The sequence below is a fragment of the Schistocerca cancellata genome, chromosome 3, assembly GCF_023864275.1.
Source record: "Schistocerca cancellata isolate TAMUIC-IGC-003103 chromosome 3, iqSchCanc2.1, whole genome shotgun sequence".
NCBI classification, from domain to species: Eukaryota; Metazoa; Arthropoda; class Insecta; order Orthoptera; family Acrididae; genus Schistocerca; species Schistocerca cancellata.
Genome location: NC_064628.1, coordinates 482459020 through 482485765, shown reverse-complemented (window position 1 = coordinate 482485765; position 26746 = coordinate 482459020). Strand labels below are relative to the sequence as shown.

Genomic DNA, 26746 nt, shown 5'->3' with positions numbered 1-26746 from the left:
TCAGAGACCATGGATATGGATACTCAGGAAGTGTTGTCATCAGGGCCAGTTCCCAATTATGATTCCAACAAGATTTTTGTGGAGGTTTTGGATCTATTGCAGTGGCTGTGCCTGCAAGTTTACACTGGCATGGCAGTTTCTCCACTTAATGCACAAACATGTTCACACCTTGGCTCTCCAGAGCTGTTTCCGGTAAACAGGCACCTCACAGTATACACTAAATAGCAAATCCTCTTGCTTGGCCAATTTACAGTGTAAGTCGCCTATAAATCAGTGACTTGACTATTACCATTACTGCCATCCATAATGACAGTTCAGTACACTTTTTCAGGTTTGATGCCTTTCAGACATTTGGCCTTTCAGTCACAGACTTCATGGCTCACATTCCTTGTCATTGTTAAGAAATCCTCAGGGAAATTGTGCCTCACAGTGATTTTAAAGACTGTCACGAATTCACAGTCCATGTTTGATATGTACCCACTGCCACATCCTGACAAACTGTTCACATGCTTAAGCAGGGGGTCAATTTTTCTCCAAACTTAATCTTTCTGAAGCATTTACTTGTTACCCCTGAATGATGAGTCCAAGTGTATCATGGTCAGTAATGTGCCATTTGGCCTTTATCAATACCAACAGATGATGTTTGGGGTGGCAAGTGCCCTGCAATTTTTCAATGCTATCTGGAACAGGCCACAGCCAATATTCTGCACAGTTTCAACTTAATGGATGACACTGTTGTTACAGGACATACTAGGAGCAACCGACTGGGCTCTCTTTCAAACACTCCGGGCCATGGGTCTGCATTGCAGTCTACAGAAGTCCACGTTTATCCAACCATCTCTTGAGTATCTGTGACATGTCATCTCGAGGCAGGGCGTTGCACCCAAGGAGATTCTTGTCAGGGCCAAATCGCTTTTCACTGCGTGAACTGCAAGCTTTTTTTATGTAAAATTGCCTATTACCACTGGTTCATTCTTAGGGTGTCCACCATCACACACTCACTGCATCTCCTTCTACACAAAGGTGTTCCTTTTGTTTGGTCTCCAGTGTGTGACCAGGCCTTCACTATGCTGAAGGAATGCCTCCAGTCACAGCACTGTGTCTTGCTATCTTTGATCCTCACAAACCATTGGTTTTGCCTACATATGCCTTGCAGCACAGTGAGGGGGTGGTCCTTGCCCATAGGAATGCAGACAGCTCAGTGCAACCACTGGCATTTGCATCCAAAACTCTCAGTACAGTGCAGCTTCAGTATTCTCATGTCAAGAAGGAGGTGCTGGCAATTGTGTATGCGGTCAGCAAATTTCATGTTTTCTTGTATGGCATCAAATTTGAACTAATTACAAATCATAAGCCCTTAATTTCATTATTTATTCCATCTGTCTGCATCCCTGATAATGCAGACCATAGGTTGCAGTTGGGGGTTTTGTTCCTCTCCAAATATAATTGTGGCATTTATTTCCGCCCCACAGGGCGCCATGGCAACACGGACACCTTAACCTGTCTGCCCTTTAGCTTGGATCCCGAATTTGGCCAGGAGGAGCTTGTGTGTTTTCAGTTGGATGTCTCCTCCCACCAAGCGGTACACAGTTTTATGATCACTACTACCCGAGTTGCCAAGGCAACAGTAGCTGGCCCCAGCATCAGGTAGGTAGTCTGCTTTGTCCAACATGGTTGTTCTTTTTGTCGCCCGCTTACACAGACTGTTTCACAGCTACTTTGTCTTGTGCCATTCTCTTTCGGACTTAGATGGGGTCCTTCACATCTTCACAGATGACGCAGCTCCCCGGGTGATCGTTCCTTGGAGTCTGCAGTGGGAGGTTTTTACAACTGATACATGGGGGGGAGCACTGGGGTGTTTCCCACACCAAAGTCTTGGCTCACAGATGTATTTACTGGCCCAGCATTGACCGAGAACTGGAACACTTGGTTACTGTCTGTTCCGTGTGTTAGTTAACAGGCAGCTCCAAGGTCATTATTCTCTCGATGGCCTCCAACAACACAGCCCTGGAACGCATCAGTGTTGATTTTGTTGGCCCGTTTCTGAATGTGCTCTGGCTGATTGTCATTGAAGCATTTTCTCATGCCAGCCACAGTGGCCGAGCAGTTCGAGGCGCTACAGTCTGGAACCGCGAGAACCGCTACGGTTGCAGGTTCGAATCTTGCCTCGGGCATGGATGTGTGTGATGTCCTTAGGTTAGTTAGGTTTAAATAGTTCTAAGTTCTAGGAGACTGATGACCTCAGCAGTTATGACTCATAGTGCTCAGAGCCATTTGAACCATTTTCTCATTTTCCATATGTGGCCCAGTGCCCCTCGACCATTACTCAGGTGAATATTCATGTTCTTTCCATTTTTTTTTTTTTTTTTTTTTTTTTTTGCGGTTGAAGGTCTTCCTATTATCCTCATTTCTGACAATGGACCCCAGCTCCTTTATCAGGGGTCTTGTGACTTCTGTGTTGGTCAGGCATGCATCTTGTCCAGTCCCCTCCATTTCACTCGCAATTTAACAGGGAGGTTGAGCCGATTGTTAACACCTTTAAGGCCCAAATGAAATAAATATCTGCAAGACTTCCCCACCGAAGAGGCATTAAATTTTTGTTTCTGACAGCCTTGTTGACACTCCTACTGGTTCTTGCAGCCCAGCTGAGTTTCCCTATGGGTGCTGCTCCATCTTCTCCATCCTGGTTCTTGCCTGTCATCACATTCTGGCATACTAGGTTTTATACAAGGGATGACAGTTTGGGCACATGGTTTTGATCAGCACCCCTGCTGGATAATGGAAGTCACTGTGCACCAGAAAGTCTGCTGCATCTACACCCTACGGACAGGGGACTGGGAAGTATGGCACTATTGAAATCAGCTCCGTGTCCGGGTGAGCACCCACCATCCTGTCTCGTCCGCAAAACAACCTTTCTCAATACTCTGATCACTGGGCAACCTGCCTACCCCTGAGGCTTCCAGTCTCCTCTTCCACCTGTGGCACTGCCTCTGCCCAAAGAGCCTACACCTTTGCAGTCTCCAGCAGCATCTCCGGTTATGCTCCAGCTAGACTGTATACCCCTTGCTGGTTCGATGTCACAGAAGCCGTGTCTGAGAGTGGTGCTGCCTCCACCTTCACACTGCCGCTGGACATTTCCATTGACTGCCTGTTGCTGGACCTGCCATCTATTGTTCCAACGGGGGTGGGGGATGGCAGGGCTGTCACAGCTCTCCTCATACTGGCCACTTTTGCCTGCATCCCCAGGCCATCAGTGACCAGTGGTTGCTTGCTCCTCTCACCTCTGGAGCCTCCACGGTTATTGACACTGTCTACCCATTGGGGCTGTCCACACTCGTCCCAGGGATCAGCAATGCTCCATCCATACCTATAGATCCAAAACTGAGATACGGTGCGCAATCGTAAGACGTGCCACAGAAGTTGGCTGATACAGCTAGAAGTTCGACAACCATCAGAGGCCGTCAGTTGTGGATGTATGAGCAGTCTCTAGTCTGCACACTCTAACAGCTGACCAACAGCTTTTAGAGATGGGCCCAGTCAGCTCTAACTCAATTACATGTTTACTTCTGGATATGTGTTATCAGACTATTATTCTGAGCCACTATGTGGCTAGTGTGCCCATTATTGTAAGTTATTTTCTAGATTTAATGAAGTTTGTTGTGTCAGTCATCATGGTGTGTTCTCTTGTGGGAACATAACAGTTACCACACAGCTAAAGAGGCTTGGTAGTGCATTAAAACAAAGCCAAAATCTTGGTGACAAATAAAAGATTCACTACATCAAAATTATGTAAGGACCACTGTATGAAAAGTAAATAATGGATTTGAAATGCAGGTCTTACCTTTTGTGTTGTCAAAAGATGCTATAACTTTTGTTTCTATTTAAAATCAAAGGTCTGAAGCCATTTGCGAAGATGGATTTTGATCAAACTGTGCTGAAATGGATAATGTTAAAATGAAGGGTGAAGCAATAAATCTGATCTTCCTAAATCAATTCACTGAAGAGCATAAAACTGTTCCTATTCTGACTGCCCCACACAAACAAAAATGACAGATATATAAATAAATGATAATGATATATGACAGTAGTATCTGTTCCTGAAAGAACAGTTACCGTTGATATACTTCATTGCGGACATGTTGAAAATGTGTGCCCCGACTGTGACTTGAACCCGGGATCTCCTGCTTACATGGCAGATGCTCTATCCATCTGAGCCACCGAGGGCACAGAGGATAGTGCGCCTGTAGGGACTTATCCCTTGCATACTCCCCGTGAGACCCACATTCCCAACATGTCCACACCACTACATTCGTAGTGCGCCTAATAGATGTTTGCCCATCATACTCATTACTCGTGGCAGATTAATCTACCAGCATAGCGTGTGCATTTGCAAAAGAAGGTCAATGGCTGGGAAGCCATATTTTAACTATATATGACGGTAGTATGATAATGAACTCGAGAACAACTGGTGGTATCCTGTACAGGAAAGGCCATGGAACCAGACAGGACACACAATGAGGTGACAAAAGTCATGGGACAGTGATATGCACATAAGAGGTTAAATTAAAAGAAGAGCTTCACAAAATGCTTAAGAATGCACAGAAAAGTAAAGTTAGACTATTTCATCACAATTTTGGAGGAATGAGTAATCCAGTAGAAGAGCTTCTTGTCTGTTTAGGAAATTTACAGCTATGAAAAGGTAGACATTCTGTGCCTATCTAATCACCACATAACCACTGGATTAGAGAAGTTAAACATAAAAGACTAGCAAACCTGAAAATGCTTTGCAATTGCTAAATATGTATGGGAACTGGATGTATGCCCTGATCTCCATCTCCCCTCCTCTCTCTGTCCATCTCCTCTTTACCCTCTCTTTGGCAATCTCCTCCTCTTCCCCCTTTCTCTGTCAATCACCTCCATCTCCCTCTGTCATTCTGTTCCTCCCCCTGTCTGTCCATCTCCTTCTCCCACTCTCTCTGCCTATCCCCTCCTTCCCCCTCTCTATGTTAATTTCCTCTCCTCTCTCTGTCCATCTCCTCTTCCCCACTATGACTTTGAGCCTTGTTTACTGGTGTTGCAAAAGAAACCTTGAATGGGAACTGAAGTCATTTAAAATGAATGGTTAAATAGGTTGGAATCACTGGTATACAAATTATGAGAGGGATTTCACCAATTGTTGCATCTCTGAAGGGGGTAGCTTCAATGATAGTATTTTGCATGGTTTTAATTGTTTTAATTTGTGAACATGTAGGATTACGAAGTTTTGGATGAGTAACATTCCATAGTTGTAAGCCATAAATACAACTTTTCTGTTAAAACTGACTGCTAGGAATAAAATGAACAGCACATTGTTATGTACATACATTTTGTTTAAAATTATGTATAAGGAGAATGAATATATCTAGGAGAAACTATTTGTGTAATGGTGGTTTAAATACCCCAATATCATAGTTAAAACTAACTGCGCGGAAAAGAAATAGGTGTGCATATTTGCACAACACAGCCCTTTTTCTTGGAGTCGGTTTTAACAGAAAACCTGTCCATTGATGTTTAAAAAATTATTTCCCTACGTCTGTCTCAATGTTTATTAGAGTATTTTGGAGCAAACTGAAGTAAATTAACCAGGAACTTTTTGAGATTTTTGCTAACAATGTTTGCCTATTACATCTTACAAATGTTTAAAAAAATATATAATCTATGGTCGTCCAAACTTTATGAGTATTGTATCAAAATTTGAAGTAAATCGGAAAAGAAATTTTAGAGATTTTTGCTAACAATGTTTCCTATTTATATATTACATATATATTTATACATAATATGTATTTATGCCTGACTGAACATTTAGTAATTGTGTAGAAATTTGAAATAAATTGGTCAGGAACTTTTTGATTTCTGCCAACAATTTTTCTCTTTTACATAGATTATAAATATTTATACACTATACATATTTAAAATATGTAGCACATCTCCATCTGAACATTTATTAGAGTATTGTGTAAAAATATGACGTAAATTGGTCAACAAATTTTCAAAATTTTTGGTAACAATATTAAACTACATGTTGTCTTTATATAGTAGTATAGCTTACTACCTTACTTATGTTGAAGTAATATGGGAAAAGGAGGAGCTGTTACATATTTTAAGACAGAACACAAGTTCAAACAGTGAGACATAGATTTTGATGTGATCAACACATAGAAATGTGTGCTTGTGAATTAGTACTAAAATATTTTGCTTTTAATTGTAACTGTATAATGATCTCCATTGGTAAATTTTGAACTGTTTATGAGGAATTTGTATTCCTTAATATAACATTCATCAGACATCAGCATGTAGTTAATAGACTGTGGTGATTTCAATGTAGATTATCTGAAGGAGTCTGATGCAAAAAATGATCCGGAAACCATTTTTGTATCCTACAATTTAATCTGAGAGACCGACTTTCCAACATGGAGGGACAGAGACAATAGGACCCTAATTGATAATGTTTTCTTCGATGCTCAGAGCAAGAAAATAATTTTATACCCTGTAAAAAAAGCTCTGTCTGATCTTGATGCACAGTTGTTTAGGATAAATGAGGTAGTGGCTTACAGAATAATACTCCTCTGTGGAAATCAGTTACAGTAATTAATGACTTCAGAACAAATGTTTTTAAGACTAGTTTCCAAGAGATGATCTGGGATGAAATTTATAAAAAACCAAATACTGACACAAAATGTAATCTGTTCCATAATAAATTCAAATCCCTATTTGAAAATAGCTTTGCACATGGACTAGTCAGATAAGATATTGAACAGCAATGTAAAAAGAAAAGGAGGCGTGGATCACTAATGGTACTAAAGAATTTTGTGAAAGGAAATGGGAATAGATCTGTTGGCATGAAAAAGTAGAGATACTGCAATATTTGTGCAACACAAAAACTACTCAAAATTACTAAGAAAAGTAATTAAAAATCAAAGAACATGCACATTATGTCACAAATCAGTAATTCTGACAACAGGCTTAAGACTATATGCAATGTAAGGGAAAAAGAGACAGGATAACCGGCCAAAGAACAGAATAATGTCATTATTGAATAAAATGGAAGGACTATAAAATTCAATCACCAACTTCTCCCATTGAAATTAAGAAAATTATCTAGCTATTCTCTTAAAAATTAAATCTCATCTAGATTTGATTGTGTTTCCAACATAATACTAAAGATTTGTTCTCATGTGATAAGCCCTGTCTTATCTGAAATATGTAATGCATAACTAGCTCAAGGGATTGTTCCAGGGAGACTGAAATATGCCATTGTTAGGCCCACTCTATAAGAAGAGTGATAAAAGAGTAGTCAATAACTACCGACCTGTTTCACTACTTGACATAATTTTCCTAAATTTTTGAGGTGATATATTTTAGAATAATATTCCACCTGAACAACAGTAATATCCTCAATAAATTATAGTTGGATTTCGGAAGAGATTCTCTAGTTAGTGTTCACTCACAAAATTTTTCAAGTGGTAAATAATAAAACAGCATTGGTTAGTGTTTCTTTTATTTATCTAAGGTGTCTAACTATGTGAATCACAATATTCTCCTAGATAAACTATTGTTTTATGGAATTGATGGTGTAGCTAGGCAACAGATAAAATCATATCTAACCAGTAATTCAACCAATGTAATGCGGAAGAGAGTATAATGGCTATGATACACAAGTAGGTGTGGAAACCATTAAAACAAAGGCTTTTTTTTGTTTGGTGAGACCTTTTCACAAAATTTTGATCTCCAACTTCCTCCCCAAATGCAAAAATATTCTGTTGATGCCCACCTACACAGGGAGAAATAATCATCACAATAAAATAAGAGCAATCAGAACTTGCATGGGAATATTTAAGTGTTTGTTTTTCCAGTGCGCTGTTTGACAATGGAATGTAAGGGAAATAGTGTGAAAGTGGTCTGATAAAGCCCTCTATCAAACACTTAAGTGTGAATTGCAGAATAGTCATGTAGATGTAATCAGTGGAGAAATCACATATGGGGTTTCCCAAGGCTCAAATCTTATGTCCACCATTGTTCCTCATATATGTAAACGATCTTCTGTTTAATGTACAACAAGCAGAATTGGTTTTTTTGCGGATAAGACTAGTACTGTAATCAGTCGAAGCATACATACAGCAACAGAAGAACTGATACAAAATGTTCTTAGAAGTGTCATTGACTAGTTTTCTACAAATGGTCTCACTCTCAAGTTTAAAAGTACACAACACATTCAGTTCTGTGCATCTAGAGGGACTACACCAATGATAAGTGTAATACATAGTGAAGAAATAATCAATACAGTGGAAAGTACAAAAATTTTTGGTGTCCATATTGAAGAGAATTTAAGGTGGAAAAAGCACATTTTGGAACTTCAAAAACAATTTAGTTTAGTTTGTACTTAGAATCACTGCAAATCTTGGGGGGAGGCAAATCAGTAAGTTGATGTATTTTGTGTATTTTCAGTGAAAAATGTCATATGGAATAATGTTCTGGAGTGACTCATCTTTAAGAAAGGAAGTCTTCATTGCTCAAAAACAAGCTGCAAGAATAAGATGTGGTGCTCACTAACTAATATCTTGTTTAAGGGGTGGGGCACTCAGATCCTAATGCTCCACAGTATATTTACTCCCTCAAAAGTCTGTTGTAAATAATCCACTGCACTTCAAAATGAACAATGAGGTACATAATCACAATAAAAGAAGAAACAATGACATCAATCATTTCACATTAAGATTGTCCTTGGCAAGAAAAGGGGTGCACAATACTGCAACTAATATTTTTGGTCACTTAATCAGTGATATAAAATGCTGATTTACAAATTAATAAAGTGACTCACCCCGCATCATTATGATTTATCATTCAAATGATCCATGGAACATGAAACAAGCTAGATGACATGGCAGAAAATGTTGCTATTCTTTCTTCCTGTACTGGGATGCCTGAAATATTATTATCCTATATGACAGTAAGCAATTAAGCATGCCAAGTACACAAGTTTTGGTGTATCATTTGTGCTAAAAAGGTAAAACTGGTTTTAACACCACAACACTTTACTGATCATGGTTCTGTTGAAGATTTTATGCCCTTGCCTTCCACCAACTTCTGCACTAACTTATTCAGCCAGTTATAGGGGACACAAAGGAATTACAGACATTGGAAGTGAGCATTGATTTAAATCAATGGGGAAAGTTGAAAATTAGTTCCGGACTGCAATTTAACCTGGGTCTCCAGCTTACTAGGCAGATGCTCTGACCACTGAGCCATCTGGACACCATGGCAATCACAACTGCATGCCTTCTGTCAGAGCCAGATTCTCAGTTGATCCACATACTTGCCAATTATCCTCATTACTCACAGCATTTTGATGATTCCTGTAAGAGTTTGAGCCATGTGTGCATCTGCACTTTAGAGATCACTGGCTGTCTTTGTGTTAGTTGTACATAAGTGATGTCTGTTCTTCTGAACACATCTGAAAGCACAGACATCACATGTATATTTACAGGGTGCCTAGTGTAATGTGGATTGTGAAACATTGTGCAATTCAGTAATTCTCACTTAACAAACATCGTCCAAGGTTAAAAAGTGATAAAATACAGTAAAAAATCCTACAACTGACCAGGTAGAAGTCCAGACCTTCGGATCCACAGTCAGGCACTTAACTGTAGAGCCACTGAGCTCCTGTCATTCGTGCTACAGTATATTCTTACAACTTTCACCGTTTATTCAGCTTCGGGTCCTTTCACATCTAAGGAAAATAGGAAATTTGTAGATGCAAAATGTTTTGGGTCCAATGCTGAGACTGTAGCTGGTGTACAAGGGATCAACCTTTCCATAATTGTACTCTATGTCTGGAATACACTCACCGGAAATACGCTGTGTCAAGTGCGATGACCTGAGCAGGGACTTTGTTAAAAAACTGGTGCATTATTGATCTCAATACATTCTTTCACTGGCAAGCCAAGAATGTAAAAGAAATTTATTGAGTGCAAGAACATATATTCATGAGTACCTACCCAGTAAGAAAACATTATCAGCTAGCTATACAGTATTTTGAAGTAAGATGCATAATGAAATAGAAGATGTGTGACAAAACCAGAATCACAATCTTTTGGTGGGTGAGTTGCTGCAACAAAAATTACCTATAGAAATTCAGGAAATAGATCAGACCTCAGACAGACATTTAAAAATTGTACTACAGTCATCTCAAATTCACCTGAAATAGAGGACAAGTCAAACACGAGCAAGTTCTCAGATTAGAAACAGAACATAATTAGTTGAAATTTTGTTAATGGAGATTGGAACAACAGAAACACTGGAGACTTGTGGATTATCTTGTCACATAACTTAACCTTATATCAAATAGTGATTCCATACCATTCTCCTTGTTATGAGTTACTCCTTTCCAAGTGATTGTTGCTAGTTGGGTTTCGGGCACCCAACATCTAGCTCATTATTAACATCTGCAAATACTGTTTGTAGAGGATTAACCATATAGCTAACAAAGTCTTTCTTATCCATTCATTAAAATAACACTAATAGTAATATGATACAGTAATTTTCAAATGAATTCCTTGGAGAAATGTTTATTATTAAAAACAGCAATAACTTTCATCACAAGCAGTGGTGTAAGTCTGAATAGTGACTGGATTTCGATGCTAAGAAGATGTGTACTAGTTTTCCTTTGTGGGATGATAGCAATAACAGATGACAGCAAGCGACATGGCCAATTGCACTTGAGTTTTGGAACACTTGACATAATACTTCTGCATGAGAGCTACTAGAAATGAAATTTTACTTCAGTCAATAGCAAGCTAGGACATGAAATGGACCTTCATGGATGCTACAACCCCCACTGAAAATGTCATCCACAAACAGAAATGAAACACGTGTTTCTCCAAGAAAGTACTACAAACAAGGCCCTCTATTATATTCATATATATTATTACGTGAGAAATGTCATACTACAAATGCAAACGATTCCCGGTTCAGCCATCTTTTTTTTCTCCTTTTTCTGATAATAAATCAGTTTCCAACCTTTGGCAGTGGCTGTATATGTGGGAAAATAGAAAAATGTAACGTGAAAAAACTTCCACCTTGTTCCAGTTTGAAATGGGTCTCTGACCTAGTTTTCAGACTGGGTGAAGACAAGTGTACACATCCCTCAAGAACATAAGGCTTACATAAATCAAGAACTGTGGTGTCACTGCCAACTTTTGAGTTAACAACAGCATTACTTTCAATAGATTACTCTGTAACTCCAGCCACTCTGTTTCCTACTGACACATGACCATTTCCTCAGGCACAATGTTGTCATATTGACAGGGTAAAACATTTTATCCCACCTATTATATTGCAAGCCTGACTACTTGCCCATTACTTGATTCTTCTGAGCCCCTTCAATCCACAACAAAAAGGATTTTTTGTATGAAATAGACAATTTTCTCTGCCATATATATACATCTGATAATCGGGGCAATCAGAGATTCAGAGTACATTTCATCAACTGCATCAACTTTAATGTCTTCACTATCTCATTCAGCTATGTATTACAAGCAGTAGTTTCAAATGGAGGGTAATACCAGTGACAAAGCCAAGAGAAACATTTGTGCAGTGAACAGCATTCTGTTACTTGACCTCACCAAAATAAAATAAATGTCATTTAAAGATATGATCTGGAGTTACAACATTTATTGTACTATTTCATATTTAAAACATCATGGCCATTTTTATTATACTTCAGTTAAAATAGCTTTGTGATTGATGTATCAGGAGGCTGAGTGGTAGGGGACAGCCGAAAGCCAATCATAGCACTTTCTCGAGAGCCAGTACTGTGTGTTCCGTGGGTATATGTAGAGCCTTGTCAAATGTGACTAGCAGCTCAATGGCAACAATGCTCCCTACTGTTGCAATCTGTCACTTACATTGTTATTTTAGCTTAAGTACAGACTGGATCGTGACCAACTGTTGTATCATTATTACTCACAAGGGAAACTCCCCATCACACCTCCCTCAGATTTAGTTATAAGTTGGCACAGTGGATACGCCTTGAAAAACTGAACACAGATCAATCGAGAAAACAGGAAGAAGTTGTGTGGAACTATGAAAAAGTAAGCAAAATATACAAACTGAGTAGTTGATGCATAAGATAGGCAACATCTAGGACACTATGAGCGCACGAACGCCGTGGTCCTGTGGTTAGCGTGAGCAACTGCGGAACGAGAGGTCCTTGGTTCAAGTCTTCCCTCGAGTGAAAAGTTTAATTTTTTATTTTCAGTTTATGTGACAAACTTATGTTTTCATCACTTTTTTGGGAGTGATTATCACATCCACAAGAAAACCTAAATCGGGCAAGGTAGAAGAATCTTTTTACTCATTCGCCAAATGTACAAGTTAGGTGGGTCGACAACATATTCCTGTCATGTGACGCACATGCCGTCACCAGTGTCGTATAGAATACATCAGACGTGTTTTCCTGTGGAGGAATCGGTTGACCTATGACCTTGCGATCAAATGTTTTCGGTTCCCATTGGAGAGGCACGTCCTTTTGTCTACTATCACATGGTTTTGTGGTGTGGTCGCAAAACACGGGCAATAAACTTATTACAGTGAACAGAGACGTCAATGAACAAACGGACAGATCATAACTTTGCGAAAATAAAGAAAGTTAACTTTTCGCTCGAGGAAAGACTTGAACCAAGGACCTCTCGTTCTGCAGCTGCTCACACTAACCACGGGACCACAGCGCTCCTGAGCTCACACTATCGTTGATGTTGCCTATCTTGCACATGGACTACTCAGTTTGTATATTTTGCTTATTTTTTTCATAGTTCCACACAACTTCTTCCTGTTTTCTTGATTGATCTGTGTCCAGTTTTTCAAGGTCTATCCACTGTGCCAACTTATAACTAAATCTGAGGTTGGGTGCGATGGGGAGGTTCCCTTGTCAGGTACATTTTTTTCTTGGAGCACAAACAACATGCCTGTTGCCCTTTAAGTGAGGAATACATGATCAGAAAATGGCTACATAATATGTTTAAAAAAGGTCACTACCACTTCTGCCAGCTTAACTTCATATGGTGATTAAAACTAAGGATCTTGAAAAATTTCCACAACTGGAATAGTAGACTGATAAAAGTGTCAATGACTCATTTATCATCTAATTTAACAAATTAGATACTATTATAACACACACTTTAATTGTCATTGCAGTGATGAAAATGCTGGTTTGAGGAATGCACATAATTTGCAAAATGGCTGTACCAGTATTATCTGATCCTCAATGTGTCTATCATTTGACGATATCAATGAACACACTTAACTCATATGTTTGCATCACTGTTTCAATAACACAGACAAAAGAGAAGCAACTGAATTAACATCAAGAACTCAGATAGAAAACTATTCTCAAGCAACGAAGAGAAAGCTGAAAGATTGAAGCAGTATGTAGAGGGTCTATACAAGGGAGGTGAACTTGCCAGCAATATTACGGAAACAGAAGAGGGCACAGATGAAGATGAGGTGGGAGACATGGAGACATGATACTCTGAGGGGAATCAGACACAGCACTGAAACACCTAAGTCGAAACAAGGCCCTGGGAGTAGACAACATTCCATCAGAGCTACTGACAACCTTGGGAGAACCATACATCGTAATTCTTCCAGCTGACGGACAAGATGTATGAGTGTTCAAACAAATTTTGGGCTTGCAGAGATGTATGAGACTTGCAAAATACCCACAGACCTTAATATCAATAAAATAATTCCAATTCCACAAAAAGCAAGTGTTGACAGATGTGAATATTAGTGAACTATCAGTTTAATAAGTCATGGTTGCAAAATACTATTACAAATTCTTTACAGAAGAATGGAAAAACTGGTAGAAGCTGAACTTAGAGAAGATCAGTTTGAATTTTGGAGAAATCTACGAACATGTGAGGCAAAAATGACCCTTGCATTTATCTCAGAATATAGGTTAAGGAAAGGCAAACCTAGGTTTATAGCATTTGTAGACTTAGGAAGTTTTTGATAATGTTGACTGGAATACTCTCTTCAAAACTATGAAGGTAGCAGGGGTGAAAGACAGGGAGTGAAACGCTATTTACAGCTTGTACAGTAACCTGTCCCCAATGTTATTCAATCTGTACAATTAGCAAGTAGTAAAGGAAACCAAAGAAATTTGGAGACAAAATAAAAGCTTAAAGGTTTGCTGATGATATTGTAATTCTGTCAGACAAGGCAAAGAACTTGGAAGAGCAGTCGAAAGGAATGGATGGTGTCTTGAAAGGGGGATATAAGATGAATGTTAACAAAATCACAACAATGATAATAGAATATAGATGAATTAAATGAGGTGATGTTGAGGGAACTAGATTAGAAAATGAGACACTTAAAGTAGTAGATGAGTTTAGCCGTTTTGAGCGGAAAATAATTCATGATGGCTGACGTAGAGAAGATACAAAATGTAGATTGGCAATGGCAAGAAAAGCATTTCTGAAGAAGGGAAATTTGTTAGCATCGAATATATAGAGTTAAGTGTCTGGAAGTCTTTTCTGAAAGTATTTTTATGGAGCGTAGCCATGTATGGAAGTGGAACTTGGGCGATAAACAGTTTAGACAAGAACAGAATAGAAGCTTTTGAAATGTGGTTCAAATGGCTCTGAGCACTATGGGACTCAACTTCTGAGGTCATTAGTCCCCTAGAACTTAGAACTAGTTAAACCTAACTAACCTAAGGACACCACATACATCCATGCCCGAGGCAGGATTCGAACCTGCGACCGTAGTGGTCTCGCAGTTCCAGACTGCAGCGCCTAGAACCGCACGGCCACTTCGGCTGGCTTGAAATGTGGTACTACAGAAGAATGCTGAAGATTACATGGAGGAGGCCCGTACTGAACAGAATTGGGGACAAGAGAAATTTGTGGCACAACCTGACTAGAAGAAGGGATAGGTTGGTAGGACATATTCTGAGAGATCAAGGAATCATCAATTTAGTACTGGATGGAGGGGGTTAAAAATCATAGAGGGAAACCAAGAGATGAATACAGTAAGCAGATTCTGACACACACACACACACACACACACACACACACACACACACACACACACACACACACACACACACAAACAGAGAGAGAGAGAGAGAGAGAGAGAGAGAGACACTATGTCACTAGGTCTAGCAAATTACCACTATTGGCACTTAGTATTAACACTTACCAAAATAGCATGATGAAATCCAGCATTTTTATCAGAAATGCAAGCTTGGAGAAGATTGTTAAAAGTGTCTTCTTTTACTGCGTACTGCTTATCAGTCATTTCATCAAAAATACTGAGTGCTGTGATAAGATCGCCACAGCGTCCGAATGCTACACAGGCATGAATTTTAAATTATTGAAAATGTGTTTGTTAGGAAACAGTTTTTGAAAAGTGAATATAATGTACAAATGGTAAAAGTTATGTATTGGACCCCCTCTTGCACTTTTCAATATGGCGCGGATGTACACATTAGGCTTCGCTACCGATCTTTTTTCTGTGCTCACATTCTTTAGCCTTGTTAACTCACAAATAACAAGCACCATCCAACCCAACATAAACCTTGGACTGCACTAAAAATCAGTTTCCCTACTGCAACAAAGATTTCTGGGATGGTCCAATATGTAACTGTAACCCTACGAATATCTGAAGTAATAATTTACAGAATATTTACATAATGTCTAATGATTACTGTAAATGATGTTATCTTCCTTGCTCCTTCTATTAACTACCATGAAGTCACTTTCTGTTGAGTAAGACTTAACAAACCTTTAATCATTGCATGATAATTCAGGATATTTGGCTGGACACCCTTCTCTAGCATCAACTGGCGCAAGTTAGTTGCACGTTTCAGACTGTCTTTGGGGAATGGGCTATTTGCACATGCATTGAAGAGAGAGGTATACACAGGCGCGGTCACCTTAAGTCCCCGCTTTTTCATCTGAAATCACAAAGAGATTTTATAATTGAATCTGCTCCTCAGAAATGATATGCAAAGGTGATATAAAAATAGAAGAGTATAGTATGACTTCATAAATATAAAACAATAATTACGTTTGTCAAAATCAAATGTAAGTCTTGTTCTGAGATACATATCAGAAGCCTAAACAAATTATTAGTCCTAAAATAAATATTTTTCTAGGCTACATATTTCGTCAGGGAGATTCTTTTTTGTAGTGTTTGACAAGATATTTCCAATTGCATAGGTAGAACTCTGGAGGGAGTTGCCACAAGTGTTGTTTTTTTTTTTTTTTTTTTTTTCCTGTTAGGTGACTGGTAATTATAAATGTCATTAACACAATTACTGGAAATAGGGTACTCGTTCTTTTAATATTTAAGTGAATATAAATAAATAGCTACGAAATTACACAAATACATACTTGGTTATACAGATGAAATGCTTTCTTCGAATAACCAGCATGTGCACAAGCTGCAATAAGTACAGTGTAAATGTAGTACTCAGGCTTGACGTTATCTTCTTTCAACATTTTTGTTTCCAAGACACTAATGGCTTCTTTTAGCTGTAAAATAAAAGAAAATGCATCAAACTGCCATACCTTTTTAAGGTAGTATCAACACAGTTAAGAACAAGTATCACAGTATGCTAACATTTCGTTGCTCAACATATTGCTGTATAAGGTTAAGGTAATACTTCTGACTTCTGCGCCGGGGAATAATTTTAATACTGTCAAATCTGCCACCCTCTTCAACATCTGTTGTGGCGTCTTGCTCTTGAACGTTCTCGAGGTCTGCAGATAATGTTCCAAATGTGTCCGGATCATCTACAACTCTTAGTGAACGTTTGTAAGGAGTCGTTTTACTTTCCATCCGTGCACTTGATTCTGTATCTTCAAAACGCAGTCCATTATTATTAACTAAATGTGTTGCTGGGATACACAACCTTTGCAAAACGCTGAATCTCCGTCCGTCGTTGATCAGCATTGTTTCTATCAAACGTTTACCCAATGAAACGCATGCCATATTTACAACTGAATACAATGTAACACTCAGCACAGAGCAGAAATCTAAATTTCACTTATCACCTCATCACAACACATCCAAAACACTCAACCCAGATCAAAACAAAGCGCTTGTTATTGTTTACATCCTACGTCACTGCAGCCAACTTAAAATCTGTAACAAACGAGTTCTTGCGCTGGATACAGCAAACAGTTCGATAATTTGTCTCCATTCTTATACACAGAATAGAGATTAGAGACAAGAGCCAGTCCACATCAGTCTGTGTAGATAGATACAATAAATCATTGAACTTCACCGCAGTAAAGCCGGGTTCCCACACGCAATTAGAGTGTTGCCGTAGTGGTATCTGCAGTGGCACTCCAGTAATACATCAGCTTCGTACGCCATCGCACACGTTTCATCACGTCAACGATTGAACATGAGGCCACTTTCAGAGACGCGAAGGATCCCATACATCTCTCCAGGACAGGCCGTATCGTTCGCCCGATGCACAGGAAAACACCGCGGACGCCTTGAACGTCACAAGATGATAGGAACTGTCTTCTGACAATTCTCTCCCGCACAACAGCCTCCCAGTACTTTTTTTTTTATCGTTGGGTTTGCTCGTTGCGGACGTCACATGACATCCGGTCAAGTTCGTTTGTTGATCCTTCCCCTCAGTTTTTTTATTACAGAGACCAACGAGCTTTCTGGCCGAACACGCTGAGCTACCGTGCCGGCTGTACCTTGGATTAAAGGAGCACGCCACAACTCCCAGTTGCACATGTGAGCAAAGAGTTTCCAGTGGCGACACTCAAGTGTTGCAACTTTTTCGTACCTCACTAAGTTCATCTTGGTTGTACTTAGTAGTGATGGGCTAAACTGCGATTTTCCGATATCAGTGATTTCTGTGAATGCTACTTTTCAGTATCTGTTATTCTTAACTGTGATTTGTCGCAGTTAAGAGTCGCAGTTAAGGAACCTAAGTCGCGTATCCCTCCGCTACTGCTATTTCTGCTACTTCCGCGATTTCTGCGACTTCTGCTACTTCTGCGATTTCTGTGACTCCTGCGATTTCTGCGACGTACCACCGTATGAAAAAGTTACATCTGTCCACACAGAAAATTGCATCTCAACAAACCTGTCATTGGTAAGTATGTTTTACGTTTATTCTTCCGTTGGCTTTAATTTTGTATTAAAGAAACAACTGTGAAAATATTAATAGTGTAATTAATATGTAAGTAGCCGCACAGTACCGTAATAGTTCGTGTTTAAAAAATGAATTCTAACATATTGTTATGTTCATAGGTACCTGAACTACATTTCAGTCACTCAGTAAAGTGATAATTCAAAATATCATTGTCAACAGAGCTGAAGAAATTGCCAGTCTTTAGACCGTTTTCGTCAGACGAGAGGTTAGTTTCTAAGCGTTTTGATGGACTTAATTACTTCAGTGACATCGTTCTTGCGAATGTGATATAGCAAATATTAGCAAATGTGATATAGCAAATATTAGCAATCTACTCTGTCAATTATATTGCTAGTAAAGTGACAGCAAAAATTGTTTAATAATCCTTGTGTTTTTGCAGACGCAGTTCTGGCTGATTACTGGTTGCTGTACATATCTATCCACATCAAGGCTGTTGAGAGAGACTCGTGAAGATTCAAGACAGATCTTAGAGGATTTGCAGTTTAAAAGTGAAATAATTATGAAATAAGTGTGTGACTGATTAAAGTGTTTTATTGAAGTTGTTGTGCGATTTTAAAGGAATAATAAATGTTAAATACATTGAGTGAATAATAAAAATCTCATTTTCCACATGTTAAGCCGTCCTATACCCGTAATTTTCCGCCACTTATTTATTGGTAAACACTTGTTGGATACCGAGGTGCCGCCCCCCCCCCCTTTCTCCACAATCTTGGTGTGACACTGACCTGTAACATATCCCGAAGTCTACAATATGCATTTTGAGGCTGTTGATATGAAAGTGGGAAGTACAGATCTTCCAGTTAAATCAGGAATAGCTTAAGTGCATTACTTGAAAGTGCCACAGGAAAAGCTTACTTATGTAGGTGGTAGTAGCGTCGGCAAAAAGTTCTTGTGTGTGAAGTTGCCATGTAGAACACCAGGTGTAAAACTTTTCTCCCGAGTCTTGAACTGTGTCGGAACAAAAGTGAGGCATTCATATGACTGTTTTCATTTCTCTACACTTATACAGATGTCTGAGTTCTGCTGTGTTAACATTGCAAAGTCCTGTAGGCATGTGGAGTATTAACCAAAACTGTCATATTGGAAGCAGAATCAAACACATTTGTTACGTTACTTGATATTTTCAGGAGAAAAAGGCAATGTTGCTTCTTATTAATATAATACATTCAGAGTCACAGCAGTATTTGACCAACCATAACTGATGCTGAATGTGCATGTCGTCATGTAATATGAAGGGCTTATTTCAATAGTGGTACAAGTCCAGTACCTACACTTTTCTGTCTATAATGCTTCTGAAATTAGTGATCCAAACAAACATAAATAAAGGTTCATCTCTAGCAAGAAGCCATATGCTTGAATATTTCTGGTATCTCAACTGCAGATTTTTCAGCACTCATTTAACTTTACGACTCTATATCTCAAAATTAACAAAAATGGACTTGTACCACTATTGAAATAAGCCCTTCATATGCACACACAGCACAACGATCTCGTGAGGCACAAGGCTCTCATAACGAAGTACGTACGTCGGTCAACAGATGACACTAGGAAAAGTATGTTAACTGCGCTTTTTAGTTGCTACTTGCGACTCTTAGTTGCGATTTGTCACAGAAATCGCAGTTTGACTCGGTAGCGAATAGCGTAGTATGAACTTTGCTCAACAAATGGCAGTGCTAACTGCGCTTTTTAGTTGCTACTTGCGACTCTTAGTTGCGACTTGTCACGGAAATCGCAGTTAAGACTCCATAGCGTACCGCAGAGATGGACGTAGTACGAACTTCGGCCAACAGATGCCACTGTTAACCGCGCTTTTTAGTTGCTACTTGCGACTCTTAGTTGCGACTTGTCACTGAAATCGCAGAAAGCAGTGCTAAATTCGACCAAAAGATGGCTCATGTCTTTGAATGTGAAATACTACTTGCGACTGCTAACTGTGACTGAAATCGCAGTTAGATTCTGTAAAGTTGCTACTGTGATATCTGTGACTTCTCAGTCACTGCGATTTCTAACAGATACGCGATTTCCTGCCCACCACTAGTACTTAGTGACGGCTCTAGCCTTCTCCCATAACTGGATAGGATCATTCTACTGCATCTGGTGGCTATATTTCGAAAGACTAGCGTTCCACCGCAGTTATCGTGGAGTAACTGCTGCTGTACTCCACTCGATTTCAGTGTGTTTTCATTTGATTAGTGAAAAAAGCGAAAACAGTGGTCGACAGGCACACTTTCGCTGCTTCTGGTTCTACAAGAATAACAATCTAGCATTACTGTTAACTTTTTTGTAGCAGTGTGTGTGTGTGTGTGTGTGTGTGTGTGTGTGTGTGTGTGTGTGTGTACCCACAATATTTGCAAACGAATTACATAACCCACAATCTTCACAGGTTTTTGGATGAATAAATAAACTTCATATATACTAGTACCCAAACAAGCGAGTCTATGTAAATCTCATGGTTTGTGAAACCAAGTACTGTGAGAAATAGCTCCTGAGTGTGATGTGACAGCTGTTAAACTAAAAATTGGAGTTATTCGAAATGCCTACATTAACGATCATAATAAGGTTCTAAAATCTTGGAAGAGTGGTGCCTCTGCAGAAATTTACTCTCGGTTGGTTTGCTATAGTAGACAACATTTCTTTTGTACGTATTTTTATGGCCCCTATTTTCGGATCCAACATTTGGGTTTCATCTGCCTTGTATTTAACTCTTGTCTCAGCTCCAATGCCAAAACCTGCAGTATAACATTAATACTCATCCAACTGATTTTCGTTGACACGATACTGAATGCTGTGCCACTACATAGAATTTGCGGTGTTCTGCGTGAATGGTATCTCACTGTGCCACTGCAGAATGCAACGAACTCATCACACAGTCTGTGTGAACCTGGCCTTAAGACCAATTTCCACATGCAACTAAAATGATGGCACATCAAGTCATATGACGACTGATAAGGCATTGGCGCCATATGCTGCTCTTTCCACTAGCTCCTGTCAAAACTATAGATGCACAGCTTTCAATACTGTCTGTCGTCAACTGAGTTTATTTGAACAGACGCTGATGTTGTCATTCAGTTTCTGGCATTAGAAATGCACCTAGAATCGAATAAAGAGAAAAGAGAACATACATGTTGGATTTGGAAGTGGACTTTGTGCAGAAATAACGCAGGGGCATTAAAAACACTGATAAACGAAGTAGTATTGATAAACAAAAATCCATTCTTAAGCCACTTTCGGAAAACAAAAGTAAATTTCGAGCAACTGTTGATCTGCATATCGAGCTGAACTTAAAAAAATTCCAATACATTAGAGATGCAGTATTTGGTGGAGTGAAACTACAAGTGACGCTTTGATATTTGACATCTGGCGATTACCTGTCATCTCTCCAATATTTATATCGTGTCCTCAAATCTACAGTTGCAGTATTCTTGTGTGATGTGTTGAATGCTATTTACAACTCACCATACACCAGTTAAATTCGGCAAAACATTAAAGTCATTCTATACCGAATTTTGGAGTTATACTTAGCGAAAATGCGCTAAAAGACACTGTAGTATACAGGGTGATCAGAAATTCCCGTTACAGACTTCGAGAGCTTGCAGAGGGGAGTGACTGCACAGTATTTTGAATAGGAAACCATGTCCAGAAACATACAATTTCCATTCTACGATTGTTTCAGTTTAGATGTTTAATTCATCCACTTCTGCTTGAGGTACTGAATTAACTGTGACAAATTACCACTATTAGGGAAAGGAAACGTAATGAAACATCTATTTTTCACTTAAGCACATTTGTTTATATTAACACTTAAACATTACATGTTTCCATTATTTCAAAACAAAGAAGAACCCAACTCACTATATGTACAGAACATACTGTTTAAGTGTTAATACAAACAAATATGCTTAAGTGATAAATGTATGTTTTGTTATGTTTCCTTTCGAATTGTTCGCTAATAATTGTACTGTGTCACACTTATTTCAATTCCTTATGAGGATGTGCATGAGATAAAAATCTGAATTGTAACTGACATGGAACGGAAATGGTATGTTCCTGGACATGGGTTTCTATTCAAAATATAATGCACTCATCCCACTCTACAAGCCCTGGAAGTTCGTAATGGAAATTTCTAAACACCCTGTAGTTGATTCCCTTTATTAAGAGCTGCAGTCAGTTTCAATTTTCACTGCTACCAGAAACCTTCTTACTTCTTTTCTCAAATGCACAGGGCAAGTGTTTAAGAGCTCCAGACTTCAGACATATATGTGAAGATATAACAGGTACTTTATCTTCAGATAACACTGATGATTTCCCTTGTCCACATGTTAATCCCAATATAATGCGACATGGATCCTGAGAACCCGAATTTACTCGTATATCCTGCTGTGAAGTGGCTAACATTATAAAATCCCTAGAAATTCTTAAATATGTAGGTTGGAATGAAACTCCAAGAAAAATAGTAAAACCAGAGTGTGATAATGTTGCACCCCAACTCTATCACATAATAAATCAATCGTTTGATGTGGGCTCCTTTCCAGACAAGCTGAAATATGCACAAGTTCGACCTATCCACAGGGAAGACAAGAGAAAATAGGAAATTTTCGCTCAATATCAATTCTAAGATTTTTTTCTAAAGCATTTGAGCGAATAGTGTATAACTAATTAGAAAAATGTAAGAAAAATTAACATTATTCTTAATAATCAATGTGGGATTAGGAAGGACAAAGTGTTGTGCATGCTATTAATGAGCTAAACACTAAAATAATCAAATGCCTTGATAACAAGGAGTACATATCTGATACTTCTGTACCTTCACTAAAGCATTTGATATGGTACACTATAAGCAGCTGCTCCTCAAACTAGCTTCTTATGGCCTCCATAAATATCTTTAACTTGGTTCTCATTCTACCCCACAAATAGAAAACAGAGGATGTTTATAGAACATAAGGATGAGAAAGCCTGCTCTAGTTGCAAGGAAATATAAGCAAGAGTAACCCAGGGCTCCATTCTAGGCCCATTTCTGTTCCTGTATTATATAAATGATAGGTTAGGAAATTTCAGATACGATTTTGTATGCATATGATTCAACAGCAATAGTCGGTTGTAAAAACACTGAAGAATTAGCACAGAAAATGAAACAAATTCTTCAAGAACTATAAAATTGGTTAAATAATAATGCTATGAAACGAAACCTAACAAAAACACAAACTGCATATTTCAGGACCAAAAAAACTGTTGAATATATAACTTAGTTAAGGTGTGAAGGCAGAGAACTGATCATTGCAGGATCTGGTAAATTTCTTGGAGTGACTATAAACGAAAACTTGTCACGGGATGATCATATGGACTGCTCACTGAAGTAGTTAAATGGTTCTGTTTATGCATTGAGGTTTCTAAATAAAGTAACTGAGTTGGCTGCTAAGAAAATTGTGTACCATTCATATTTTATACCAGCTGTAAGATATGGCATAATTTTTTTGGGTGCTGAAGAATGAAACCTCCCAGAGTACTCAAGCTATAGAAAAAAATTATCAGGGTTTTGACTGGAACAAACAATACACAATACACCATATTCGCAAGTTTTGACTTACTGACAATTCCTCCTATGTTTATTTATGAAAAACTTCTCTCTGAGCTAAAAGAGCTCACATTTTGTCGAAGTAAATTCGTTCTCACTTGCTTATGAAACAAGGGATAAACAAGACTACATGTTACTTTGCCACAGACTTACATTATTTGAGAATACTCCATATTACATGGCTTTGAAGCTCACAACTAACAATAAAATGAGGCCAAAGTTCAAGAACTGGGAGCTAAAACCCACAGGAGCAAACATGGAAAAACTTATAAAAAGCAAATGTTACTACAGAGTGGATGATTTTATAAATAAGGAAGACAAGTAGGAGATATTAAATTTGGTTTGTTTTTCTGTTTTTTTTTCTGCATCATGTTATATGTGTATGTCTTCTTTTAATGAAGAGACTAGTTCCCTTTTTATGGAGGTATGTGTTCTTTTTATGTTTGTCCATATTTATAAACAACAGAAACAAATGTGAAAAATATTTAAAAAGAAAAAATTTAAACCATTGTGGAAAATTTTAAGAAACAGGAGAAATGTAACATGTATCTTGTAATGTGCTTCTGGTTGCATGTAAATGCTTTCTTTTAATGTATCTTGATATTTGTTGGTATGTTATCATACCTACTAGAATACTTAGATTTTAAGGATTTTATGATGGATGCTACTTCTTTAGGAGATGTGAGTGTCATTTCCATTTTACTGAAGTTATTTTTAAAGACCGGTCTCAGATAAACCATTGCACTGTTCACCAAACCTGATAACCCCAAGCTGACAGTAACAGAAATGAAGAACTTGTTTAAGAGGTTTGCTACTACATGCATTTGTTACCAAAGTCTCATTTATTTTTCGAGCTATCTGTTCCTCTTTCTGTTTGGTCCCACCTGTCTTTGTCTTCACTATATCCCATACAGTTTTTATTTTGTTGCCTGATGTAATTATCTTTTTCTCTTAATAAAGCTGCTATGATTTCTGGATTACTTGCTTCAATATTTTGCAGTATTCTTTGGAATACATAAAATTCTAACCTCAGAGTTAGATACTTAAGTAGTTAGATACTTAAGATACTTTTTGTCCTACAAATGATATCTTTATTCCTTGTGTTACTGACGATTTACTTTTTGACTTCTGTGTAATATGAGTTACCTTTAGGGAAAACAATTTTCAAAAGAGGAGGTAACTTTATTAACAAATGTTTTGTATTTTACATTTGAGTCAGAAGTATTTTAAACATCTAACCAGTTCATGTCCTTGAGCAATCTCCTGAAATTTTCAGTTTTTGACTTATTTATTACCCTCCTGTTCTCAGATTTAATAGATTTTTTATCCTGACAAGTTTCAACATTTAACACAAGATGCTGCATGTCATGATCAGATATCGCATTTACTATTTGTTTTGGTATATAACTTTTTGCCCTAGATTTGTGGCTCTGAGCACTATGGGACTTAACTGCTGTGGTCATCAGTCCCCTAGAACTTAGAACTACTTAAACCTAACTAACCTAAGGACATCACGCACATCCATGCCCGAGGCAGGATTCAAGCCTGCGACCGTAGCGGTCACGTGGTTCCAGACCATAGATTTGTCTTCAAAGATATTATCAATAGCAGTCTCAGAGCATTTACATATCCTAGTGGGTCGATATGTGGGCATGTTGTGGTTGACGCATCAGTGCTCCCTGTACTGAACTTGCCCCACTCCACTTACCTGTCACTGGTGTGAATGTGCCGGGAATGCTGCGCTACTTGGAGGGAGCAGCTAGAACACATCTGCTGTTATGTCTTGGTCTAGAAGATACTTCTGGCGCGCAGTTCAAGGATGCTACCACACCTCTCTGTATGTTGAGCATGGACACTATTTGCAATGCTAAACCAGTCCTTTGCTACTTCAACACAGTTACTCTCAGTGATCCTCGAGTTTCATTAGTAACCTATTTCAAGTAAACATACTCTTTGAATATGTCATTATCTTAGATTTCTATTAATATTGTTCAGATGGTACATAATTTTAATGTCCAGATCTTACATGATTATTTGTCAGTTTTCATACATTTCATCTGTTTAAGCAAACTTATGTGTTTCTATGGTTCAGTTATTTGCATTTAAAACCTCTGATTAGGTTTTATGATAGTCTACTAGCCATTTTTCTGCAGCTTCACCCACAGACACGAACAGCACATATTGCACACAACTTCTTATCAGAGCTCTGTCCATCTTCTCCTCCTCACCCTCCCCGTCTCCCCTTCCTCCTCTAACTGTATCTTACTCCTGTGTCTATCTCTGTCCACCTCCTACTTCCCCTCTCTATCTGTCCAACTCCATCTCCCTCTCTCTGTTTATCGTCTCCTCCCCCCTCCCCACTTTCTCTCTCCTGCTCGCCCTCTCTCTGCTAATTTCCTCCATTTCACCTCCTCTGTCCATCTTCTCCTTACCAATCCATCTCCTCCTCCCCCTCTTCCTCTTCCACCTGTCTCCGATCCCTCTTCATTTTCCACTTGCCTCCACCACTTTCCCCTCCTCCTTCCTACATCCTCCCTCTGCACATTTCCTCCTCCTCTCTGAATCTCCTCCTCTCACATCTTTGTTCACCTCCTCCTCCCTCCCCTCTCCCTGACCATCTCCTCTTTCCTCTCTCTCTGTCATCCCCTTCTCCACTCTCTTTCCATCTGCTCTTCTCTCTTCTGTATCTGCTTATCAGCTCTGCCCCCTCCCACTCTATTATTTGCCCATCTCATCCTTCCTCATCTGTCTGCACATATCCTTGTCCCACCTCTTTATCTATCCACTTCCTCCCGCTCCTCTTCCCCTGCAAACATCTTATTCCCGTCTCTATCTGTCTATTTAATCCCCCCCCCCCCAGACACTATCCATCTACCACTCTCCTCTCTCTCTGCTCAGTTCTGCCCATCCACACGTAAACTCGCTGGGAATGTATCCTGATACGACTAGCA

General features: G+C 38.8%; 1 protein-coding gene across 1 annotated transcript in view; it reads right to left on the bottom strand.

Annotated features, from left to right (window-relative positions):
• LOC126175254 (pentatricopeptide repeat-containing protein 1, mitochondrial) overlaps positions 1–17564 on the bottom strand; it is a 78251-nt gene extending 60687 nt beyond the window's left edge. The window contains exons 1-4 of the mRNA XM_049921896.1: positions 16663–17564; positions 16434–16574; positions 15823–15994; positions 15238–15386 (exon numbers count right to left, since the gene is read on the bottom strand). Of these exons, the coding sequence (XP_049777853.1) occupies positions 15238–15386; positions 15823–15994; positions 16434–16574; positions 16663–17034 (834 nt within the window). The 5' untranslated portion in view covers positions 17035–17564. The remainder of the gene's footprint in view (positions 1–15237; positions 15387–15822; positions 15995–16433; positions 16575–16662) is intronic.
• Positions 17565–26746: the final 9182 nt, after the last annotated feature.